General features: G+C 34.4%; 2 protein-coding genes across 2 annotated transcripts; both read left to right on the top strand.

Moving 5' to 3' along the window:
- The first annotated feature begins 241 nt into the window (after window positions 1–241).
- LOC113766843 (pectinesterase 2-like) lies at window positions 242–2068 on the top strand. The gene is made up of 2 exons (XM_027311002.1): window positions 242–926; window positions 1262–2068. The coding sequence occupies exons 1-2, from the start codon at window positions 257–259 to the stop codon at window positions 1948–1950; spliced, it is 1359 nt and encodes a 452-aa protein (XP_027166803.1). The 5' UTR covers window positions 242–256; the 3' UTR covers window positions 1951–2068.
- A 6511-nt stretch (window positions 2069–8579) lies between these two features.
- LOC113765808 (pectinesterase 2-like) lies at window positions 8580–10570 on the top strand. Its single transcript, XM_027310059.1, has 2 exons — window positions 8580–9473; window positions 9849–10570. Exons 1-2 carry the CDS (start codon window positions 8585–8587, stop codon window positions 10535–10537), a joined length of 1578 nt encoding a protein of 525 aa, XP_027165860.1. The 5' UTR covers window positions 8580–8584; the 3' UTR covers window positions 10538–10570.
- Window positions 10571–11172: the final 602 nt, after the last annotated feature.

Below are 11172 nucleotides of genomic sequence, written 5' to 3'. Positions count from 1 at the left end.
TCCATTTCATCATCTTGATCAAATCTACCTATATTTTGACATGTTCCCTAAGGTAGCAATGGCATTCCCTTTGGCAATTTTTCTGTTCATGACTGCTTTTGTTTCTCCGGCCATTTCTAGAAACATTCCTCCTCCACCATCAGTAAAATCATGGTGTGCACAAACCCCATATCCACAACCATGCGAATATTTCTTGTCTCAAAACCCTAAATATGGCTATGGTTATCCCATAAAAGGGAAGTCCGATTTTCTCAAGATGTCACTCAATCTTGCCTTAGAACGTGCCGTGCATGCCCAAGAAAACACCAATAATCTCGGCTCAAAATGTCAAAATGAGCGTGAAAAGGCTGCGTGGGAAGATTGCTTAGAGCTATATGAAAGCACCATTGTCAAGATTAACAAAACTGTTGATCCTTACACCAAGTGCAATGCAGTTGAAGCACAAACTTGGCTCAGCACAGCACTCACCAATCTTGAGACCTGCAAACAAGGGTTCATTGAGCTTGGTGTTGCTGATCATCTTGTGCCCTTGATGTCAAACAATGTCAGTTGTTTGATTAGTAACACTTTATCCCTAAACAAAGTGGGATATAATGAGCCAAGTTACAAGGAGGGGTTCCCAACTTGGGTGACTCCGGGCGACAGGAAACTCTTGCAGTCTTCATCTCCAACACCAAATGCTGTGGTAGCTCAAGATGGTTCGGGCAACTTTAAGACGGTTGCTGCAGCTGTAGCTGCTGCAGCGACACGATCGGGTAATGGAAGGTATGTGATACACGTAAAGGCTGGAACGTATAAGGAAAATGTGGAGATTGGAACTAAGTTGAAGAATATCATGTTGGTTGGTGATGGTATTGGAAAAACTATTATCACGGGAAGCAACAGCGTTGGCGGTGGTACCACCACTTTCAAATCTGCAACAGTTGGTAAGTTAAGCTTACAAAGAAGGCAATTATAGTTTATATATATGCGCACACACACATAAGTTGTGGTGATGTTGGTTTTCAAATATATATATATATATATATATATAACACCTAGCTGGAAGAGATTTTACATAACTTGGAACAGAAATGAAATGAATATCAAGAAAGGTTTCTCTAAAGCACAAATTACACCACGATGTATGCTCGATGTATAAAGAACTTCTTTGCATGCATGGCAGCCCTATAAAGTGATGTTGGTTTTCGACTTGTATTTGAATATTCATTTGTAGAAAATTGTAACGAAGCTGACAATATTCGTGTCTACATAATTTCAGCGGTTGTTGGTGATGGATTCATTGCTCAAGGAATTACATTTAGGAACACAGCCGGACCTCAAAATCACCAAGCAGTAGCTCTTCGATCTGGTTCCGATCTCTCTGTTTTCTACCAGTGCAGCTTTGAAGGCTATCAAGATACCCTTTACGTCCACTCCGACAGACAATTTTACAGGGAATGCGATGTTTATGGAACTGTTGACTACATATTCGGAAATGCTGCTGTCGTTTTCCAGAATTGCAATCTTTATTCAAGAAATCCTCCGAACAAGATAAACACTATCACAGCACAAGGTAGAACCGATCCCAACCAAAACACTGGAATATCTATCCACAATTCCAGAGTTACAGCTGCATCGGATTTGAAGCCAGCGCAGAGCTCAGTCAAGACATATCTTGGAAGGCCATGGCAACAATATTCAAGAACGGTGTTTATGAAAACATTTCTTGATGGTTTAATTGATCCAGCTGGTTGGCTGCCCTGGAGTGGTAATTTTGCTCTAGATACCTTATACTACGGAGAATATGCTAATACAGGGCCTGGTTCGTCAACTGCAAACAGGGTAAACTGGAAGGGGTATCACGTGATAACTAGTGCAACAGAGGCTTCTAAATTCACAGTCGGAAACTTCGTTGCCGGCAATTCTTGGTTGCAAGCCACCAATGTGCCTTTCACTTCTGGTCTCTAATTCTATACTCCCACAAGTTCAATTCTTTATTTTTTATTTAGCACTGAAAAAATTAATGTCTATACCTATTCCTGGTAAGGAAAACCACGGAATAGGATCTCAGCTACAGCAATTGGTTTTTATCCTAGTAGTACGACCGTATCTAATTTATTAGTTAATTTGTCATTCTTTCACACCTCCAGTAATGATGGTTGTCTTAAATATCAAGTTAATTATTTGGATTACCATTTTTTCTTGATTTGGGAGACTAATGGTGCTGAATATCTTATACTACTATCCACATAATTGATCTGATCAAAGTATGAAATTTCAAGTTGATTGTCATGGATGAAATTTCAAGTTCATGGTCATGGTTAATTAGGATCTCGATGACTTCTTCAAGATTTAGGCACTTTGTGTTGACCGTCGCATTTGTCAACATTAGTCAATAAAGCAACGGTCGGAGACTTTATACCCACAAGTACATTTTAACTTATTCTGTCTTTTTCGACTTGATAAGCAGAAAAAGGATGGAATTGTCAAATTTGATTGTTAAACCATAGATTTTTTCAACATACACTAGAATTTTATCCATGCTTTAACAAGGTCTTTTTTTTTATTTATTGTGAATTTATACAAATATAAATAATTTAAATACAAAAATTAATAGTAATCCTACATGTTCATTTGTATTAACTTTAAAAAATTAATATATTCTAAATGTTCAATTATTTACTAATTTTTAAAAATTTGTTTACATACTTTCACTATAATATCATAGTAGATATTAAATAATGTATTCCATATAAAAAACTTGGTAGATATTCCTTTTCTTTACAAATATTCTTTTAGATAATTTAATTTTTATAATGACCATAAACCTAGAATTATATATTCATATTTAATTAAGTAGAAAAAAAATCCAAAAATCCATTTTTCTTCATCAATAAATATTCAATTTCGAACAATATTGATAAATCTGTCAGTGTAACAATTAATTCTCTTTTTTACACTAAGTTAATTCAAAATTAAAGGAAGAAATGATGAAAATTTTGAATATTAATAAACAGTACAATGGTGAAAGGAAGTAATTTGGGATATGTAAGATTTCAATAACTATGATTAAGAAAGTAATTTGGGATATCTAAGATTTCAATAATTGTGATTTAAAAAAGATTTTACTATAGTCCTACATGTAATAATTTGATAGAAAGCAGAATCATTGAGATAAGATTAGTTGTTTGTTAAAGCAATATTATTAAGATAAAATTAGTAATTTTTTAAATTTATTTTAAAATTAGAGATAATTTTTAAACATGTAATATATTCCAAATAGGATTCAATATGGGTAACACCCAAGTGATCCATAACTTATTAATTCTCTTCAATTAGACTTGCCATGTAGGAGTGAGAAATAGATCTAATTAAAATAGTTACTTTCATATATATATATATATATATATATATATATATATATATATATGTCAAACTAGCAAACTTCTTCAAACCAACCAAAGATCACAATCTGTTTATTATAACCTTATATAAATACGAAATGGATTAAGTAGCATCGATTGACATTCTTGTTAGCGGGTGATGTTAATTGGAAATTGGAATCATGTTTTTCTGTATGTTTTGTTGTTTTTAATGGTTTTCTTCTAGATCTTACATATATATATAAAAACTTGCCTTGCGTGGACAGTAATTTTTCGAAGAAAAATTGCTATATTTTCCGTGAACACATTTCCAATCACTTTTTTATCTTACATATATCAAGTAGCTATAGTAATTTTTCTACAAAAAATTTAGAAAAATGCAAACCAAATAGGTCTCCCACGTTGATCCACGTTGCAAAATGAAGCAGCTATTGTGTTTTTGTTTTTTCCAGCAATAACCTCATAAGGTGTACCCTAGTCTAAACAGTGTATAACTATTCTAGGGCATTTTTGTCCTTTTCCTCAAAATTATGTGTTTGCCTTTCTAGACATAGCAGGCTTCCAGAATAGTAGCTCACTATTTGAGCTGAATTTTGGTTTTTCACCTGCACCTTTCCTCCTGTTCTTCCGTGCCTTTCCCTTCTTCCTTTGTACTATCACTTTCTGCTTCTTCTGACTTTTAGCCTACCATTTTTCTGCTTCATTCCCATTTCTTTCCTGTCTATTTCTTTTTCCTCTCATCAGACGAAAGGAAGAAGCTGGAGTTTAGGGACAGGGGCAAGAATGGTTGCAGGAGATATGACCGAAATACCATCAATTGATCAGAGCTCTATTTCAGCTTTCGACAACAGAGTTTCACTTCTGTATTTCGACTTTTTTACTATGAAAACGATTGAACTGGATTTCGATGTCTTCATACCAAATATAGACCTGTCTCTTAGGTTCAAAATTGTTTAAAAATCATCTCAATCCGATTATTGTAACTCAAGATATTGTCGAAATATCACAAGGTATCAAAGATGTGAAACTTGCTTCCTTTTATTCTTGATTGCATTTCCTCTCTTGCACTTCATATCTTCTTTAAACTATTTCAAATCATCATCAATCATCGAAATATCTTCTCATATCATATCATTTAATGATTGAATCCTTAAACCTACAAAAACATGAAGTTTTCACCATTAAAATCCATAGAAATGCAATTTTTATCCCTTAAACCATAAAATGCATATTTTCACTAGAAACTTAGTTAATTAGCTATAAAACTAAATAAAACACACAAAACTAACCAATAAAACACACTTAAAACATGTAAAATATCTACTTATCAGCCAATACATAGATCTGCCATGAGTTGTTAGGAATTGTTTCAAACATCCTCAATTCATACCACAAAAAATAATAACAAGTCTCTTACAATTCTCTGTAAATTATTAGGAGATTTAGCTTAATTTGCTTTATCCTTAGTTGTCTAACAGACAAAAAGATAAATAAATAGAAAATAGAGAAATGACGACAATTAAAAGTTAGAAAAAATGGAATAATTTGAAGTCGAAAGCTCAGCAGTCATCAGCATTGCATTTTTTTTTTTCTTATTAAGAGTTGTTTCCACGAAGCAAAAGAGCAGCAGCACTCAATGAAGTAATTCAACAAATTAATGCTATCCTGCCCATGAATTATGTGGCTCTGTAAATTATTAGGAGATTTAGCTTAATTTGCTTTATCCTTAGTTGTCTAACAGACAAAAAGATAAATAAATAGAAAATAGAGAAATGACGACAATTAAAAGTTAGAAAAAATGGAATAATTTGAAGTCGAAAGCTCAGCAGTCATCAGCATTGCATTTTTTTTTTCTTATTAAGAGTTGTTTCCACGAAGCAAAAGAGCAGCAGCACTCAATGAAGTAATTCAACAAATTAATGCTATCCTGTCCATGAATTATGTGGCGTATGTAATGTGAAAGAAAACCATCAAAATAGACAGGATAGCTACTTGAATTTGAACCCAGTTGCAGAATTCAGATATTGAATATACTAGTCACAAAGCAGACTAGTGATGTCAAATTTCTAGGTAGAGGACATTTCAAGTCTTCGATAATTATCATAAAGACATATGCTAGATTACTAGTTAATGAGACAGTTTGATTTTTACTTTTGGTGTTATGTATTGAAACGCAAATCTGTATGATCACTTTTTTTTGACATTTTGGAGTCTAATTCTCAAGAGTAAAATACATATAACCTTCTTGTAACTTTGAATAATGTCATAAGACCCCCTAAAGTTTCAAAATAATCATACAACCCCTTATTGTTCTGTACAAAGTGAAATATGAATAGAAAGTACTACTAGCAATAGTTTGTATGTTTGGATAGGAGATTATTTGGGATAATTTTTTGAAAAACATACTGTAATACTTTTTCATGTAATTTATATGAGATAAAAAAATAATTGAAAAATGTGTTTATGATGCAAGCAAATAAAAAGTGTCCAAATAAATACTATCCAAGTGATTAAAGTAGACATGCTCCAAGAAATAATTGTACGGAATTTTATCATCCACTTAACTCCCTTACGATTTGCATGAATATTTACTTTACCTTTCTATGATTTTTACAATTGTTTACATAATCCTCTTATTATCTATGTAAAGTTGGCTAAAACTATTGTATTAAATTAGTACTTAACTAAGGGAAACGCTAGTATTTCGACTAACAATGTGATAAATATTATTTGTTTTGCTAAATTTTTATTTTATATAAAATTATAGTTGCTAAACTGGATATTTGAAGCCTTAAAGAGATCATGTGATAATGAGCTTAACTACAGGGGAAATATGTATAATTTAGCCAAATATCGAGGCCTGCAACCTAGTTACAGCGCAAAAGCATAGAATAAAAAGAAAAGTCCTACTCACTTTTGTTTTCACCTTTTACTTTTCATAACGTCAAGAATATTGTCATCCTTAACTAACTAACAGCTAAGCTTAGACTTTGGTGCCCTTCCCCACCACATCTTTTGGATAATTGACTAAGAGAATGGTGGCCACAATCGCAATACAGCACGCGAATGACCCAAATTTCGTGTGCCTTTAATTCCACACGTCCTCTTTAAACCTTAGCAACCTACCAATGAAATACTGCTCTTAAGAAGCCAAGGTAATTTACGCATGAATTGCCACCCCCGAAAGAAAAAGACATTGAAATGTCAGCGTCCAATGTTAAGACTGGTTTTCTGAAATGCCTAACAGCTAAGTCCACTCAGCAGTTTTTTAAAACCAAAGTACAAATTGGTTTCTTCATTGGGTTAATACAAGTCCAAAATAGCACTATTCATCTCATGGAAAAGTTACTTAGATCATTTACAGAAAAATGATTATACCATTCACTTTCAAACTTAATAATCTGTGCAGAAACAATTAATACAGAAATGACATGCCCATTCTGTTTGGGTTCTCGATCACTCCTTGAATGAATTCACATCCAAGTCCGTTACATACGTGAAAGAATTTATTAGCACTGATTGATAATTTTATTACTATGTTGCTTTCTTGATTTCTTGGCCGATTTTCAGTTAGTCCCTCTATCTTAGAGACCATTTGGATAGCTATTTTCAGCCGTTTCTGTAAAATATATATATATACACTGTAATGATTTGATATATGTTAGACAAAAAGATGATTGAGAAATATATTTACAAAAAATATAATAATTTTTTTGTAGAAAAATAGCTTTCCAAACTAGGCCTAACTTTTCGAGTAAGGTTAATTTAATTTGGTACAAACAGCTTACACATTGCAACACATAATATTCGATCAAGTAATATGTCACTACCACGTACTGTCAAACGTGTTTGGATTGGAAAATATTTGAAAAAGAAAAATTTCTTACATCATAAACAAAATTTTCAATTGTTTTTTTAAATTTTTAATCACCATTTTTTATTTCTAATACATCAAATTATAAAAAAGTGTTACCGTATGATTATAAAATTTTGGTTTTTCAAATAATCTTCAATCCAAACAAACTCAATTTTATTTTTTATTTATTCGATCAATTAATTTAGCTTCCAAAATGGGAAATGTGCTGAGGCAATCAAAAGCAAATGTGAAAGGTGATCAGGAACCAGAAGGTTTTGAGGTGTCACAAGCTCCAGTTCAAATCAATTATATACATTTAATAACATTGCCGGTAAATTCATACAGTTATATAGTGTAATCGTAAGTTTTACTTAAATTTAGTTATATGAGCTACAAATCCAAGTTTTACACTAAAGTTGTGCAAGTTCCCATTAGATGTTCCAAAAATTATACTCCCTCCGTCCCAATTTGATAGTCCTGATTCTTTTTTCACACAGTTTAATAAAAAATAGTTAATTTTGTTGGAACAATCAATTTAGGTAGCTATTGTTCTAAAATACCCTCACATTAATTAGAGTACAACTTTATGGGAACTTGAATTGATAGTAAAAAAAGAATCAACTCTCATTAAATGGGGTAGGTTTATAGTAACAACAACTTACATTGAATAAGGGTATTTTAGAAAAATTAAAATACAATTACATTCTTCAATTGGAAAGTGGATTACAATTTGGGACAGACGAAAAAGGAAAACAAGACTATCAAAGTGGGACGGAGGGAGTGCAACTGATTTAAATTGGACAACAACTCAACTTGTGAATTGTGATACTCAAATCCCAACAAAAACTTGTGCGTCCTTGTCTAGCTAGCTTCCCCGTAACCCATTCAACACTTACTGTCAATGCTGAATATTCCATCACAATCATTCTCTGCAATAAGGTAATCATAAACTAAAGATCAGAATATAACCTAGACGCGTCATGTGCTGAGTCTAATTTCCTCATCCATTCCTGGATTGTCATCAAGTCAATGAAAATAATATATAACTCACTATATATAGTAATAGCTGTTACTATATATTTCATGATTAGATTTAGTCTCCGCAGGCAAAATCAGAAAATTCAGAATATTGAATTGCTTTACTACTTTTCAACTATATGATAAAAGGAACGAAGAAGGTGCATCCCTACCCCACATCCAACGTTTTAGACTAGACCGCCCAATGTTTTTGCTTGCACTTCTATTTATAGTCACCCAAAGCTCATCCTCAAAGTACTCCGCACAAGCTAAGCTAATTACAAGGCTTTCAATTTCCTTAGTCTTCCAGTTTCATCATCTTGATCAAATCCACCCATATACTGACATGTTGATCTCTAAGTTAGCAATGGCATTCCCGTTGGCAATTTTTCTGTTCATGACTGTTTTTGTTTCTCCTGCCCTCGCTAGAAATATTCCTCCTCCGCCATCAATAAAATCATGGTGTGCACAAACCCCATATCCACAACCATGTGAATATTTCTTGTCGCAAAGCCCTAAATATGGCTATAACTATCCCATAAAAGGGAAGTCCGATTTTTTCAAGATGTCACTCAATCTTGCCTTAGAACGTGCCGTGCATGCCCAAGAAAACACCAATAACCTCGGCTCAAAATGTCGAGATGAGCGCGAAAAGGCCGCGTGGGAAGATTGTTTAGAGCTATATGAAAGCACCATTGTCAGGATTAACAAAACTGTTGATCCTTACACCAAGTGCAATGCAGTTGATGCACAAACTTGGCTCAGCACAGCACTCACCAATCTTGAGACCTGCAAACAAGGGTTCATTGAGCTTGGTGTTGCTGATCATCTTGTGCCCTTGATGTCAAACAATGTTAGCTGTTTGATTAGTAACACATTATCCCTAAACAAAGTGGGATATAATGAGCCAAGTTATAAGGAGGGGTTCCCAACTTGGGTGACTCCGGGCGACAGGAAACTCTTGCAGTCTTCATCTCCAACACCGAATGCTGTGGTAGCACAAGATGGTTCGGGCAACTTTAAGACGGTTGCAGCAGCTGTAGCTGCTGCAGCGACACGATCGGGTAATGGAAGGCATGTGATACACGTAAAGGCTGGAACGTATAAGGAAAATGTGGAGATTGGAACTAAGTTGAAGAATATCATGTTGGTTGGTGATGGTATTGGAAAAACCATTATCACGGGAAGCAGTAGCGTTGGCGGTGGTACCACCACTTTCAAATCTGCAACCGTTGGTAAGTTAAGCTTACAAAGAAAGCAATTTTAGTTTATATATATACACACACACATAAGTTGTGGTAATGTTGATTTTCGAATATGAAGTGTGTGTGCGTGCGTGTGTGTGTGTGTATATATATATATATATATTACACCTAGCTAGAAGAGATTTTACATAACTTGGACATAAATGAATATCAACAAAGATTTCTTTTAGCACAAATTACACCACGAACTTGTTTGTTAACAACATGCATGCTCGATGAATAAAGGACTTCTTCTTTGCATGCATGGCAGCCCTATAAAGTGATGTTGGTTTTCGAATTGTATTTGAATATTCATGTGTAGAAATTGTAACGGAGCTGACAGTGTTCCTGTCTTCATAATTTCAGCGGTTGTTGGTGATGGATTCATTGCTCGAGGAATTACATTTAGGAACACAGCCGGACCTCAAAATCACCAAGCAGTAGCTCTTCGATCTGGTTCCGATCTCTCTGTCTTCTACCAGTGCAGCTTTGAAGGCTATCAAGACACCCTTTACGTCCACTCGCAAAGACAATTTTACAGCGAATGCGATGTTTATGGAACTGTTGACTACATATTCGGAAATGCTGCTGTCGTTTTCCAGAATTGCAATCTTTATTCAAGAAATCCTCCGAACAAGACAAACACTATCACAGCACAAGGTAGAACCGATCCCAACCAAAACACTGGAATATCTATCCACAATTCCAGAGTTACAGCTGCTTCGGATTTGAAGCCAGTGCAGAGCTCAGTCAAGACATATCTTGGAAGGCCATGGCAACAATATTCAAGAACGGTGTTTATGAAAACATTTCTTGATGGTCTAATTGATCCAGCTGGTTGGCTGCCCTGGAGTGGTAATTTTGCTCTGGATACCCTATACTACGGAGAATATGCTAATACAGGGCCTGGCTCGTCAACTGCAAAGAGGGTAAATTGGAAGGGGTATCACGTGATAACTAGTGCAGCAGAGGCTTCTAAATTCACAGTCGGAAACTTCATTGCTGGCAATTCTTGGTTGCCGGCCACCAATGTGCCTTTCGCTTCTGGTCTCTAATTTTATTTTATTTTATTTTATTTTTGGTTTTTTCGATTCTTTCTCTACACCCAAAAGTTCAATTCTTTATTTTCTATTCCTGGAAAGAAAACCATGGAATAGGATCCCAGCTTGAGCAATTGTTTTTTATCATAGTAGTACAACTGTATCTTTACCTAGTTAAGTTGTCATTCTTTTGATACTTCCTGTAATGATGATTGTACTTAAATATCAAGTTAATTATTTGAATTACCATTTTTTTCTGGATTTGGGGGACTAGTGGGGCTGAATATCTTATATTACTACATAATGGATCCAATCAAAGTATGAAATTTCAAGTTGATGGTCATTAATAGGATTTCGATGGCTTCTTCAAAGATTTAACCACTCCGAGGTGACCGTCGCATTTTTCAGGCTAATTACTCAGAATATTGCTGATAAAAAAAAATTCAGAAGAATGGTGGTCTGACAATGGGTTAGTGCAAAACTATTGTTGCTAGGCTTAGTCAGCCGGACAACAAAATCCAAAAATTAAAAAAAAAAAAAAAAAAACAATGGTTGCCGGGCTGTGTCAGCTCGATAGCAAATGAAATTTTTTTTTTTTTTTAAAAAGACTGGCTGCCCAGTTGACACACCTCGGCAGGAGACGCAAAAGT

The sequence above is a fragment of the Coffea eugenioides genome, chromosome 3 (genome assembly GCF_003713205.1).
Source record: "Coffea eugenioides isolate CCC68of chromosome 3, Ceug_1.0, whole genome shotgun sequence".
NCBI lineage: Eukaryota > Viridiplantae > Streptophyta > Magnoliopsida > Gentianales > Rubiaceae > Coffea > Coffea eugenioides.
Note: the sequence above shows the minus strand (reverse complement) of the source record. Positions and strands in the feature narration are given on the sequence as shown.

Coding starts and splice junctions, on each gene's coding strand:
- LOC113766843 (XM_027311002.1), top strand. CDS start 257: ATGTCACTCAATCTTGCCTTAGAACGTGCCGTGCATGCCCAAGAAAAC. Junction 927..1,261: donor TTTCAAATCTGCAACAGTTG/GTAAGTTAAGCT, acceptor ACATAATTTCAG/CGGTTGTTGGTGATGGATTC.
- LOC113765808 (XM_027310059.1), top strand. CDS start 8,585: ATGTTGATCTCTAAGTTAGCAATGGCATTCCCGTTGGCAATTTTTCTG. Junction 9,474..9,848: donor TTTCAAATCTGCAACCGTTG/GTAAGTTAAGCT, acceptor TCATAATTTCAG/CGGTTGTTGGTGATGGATTC.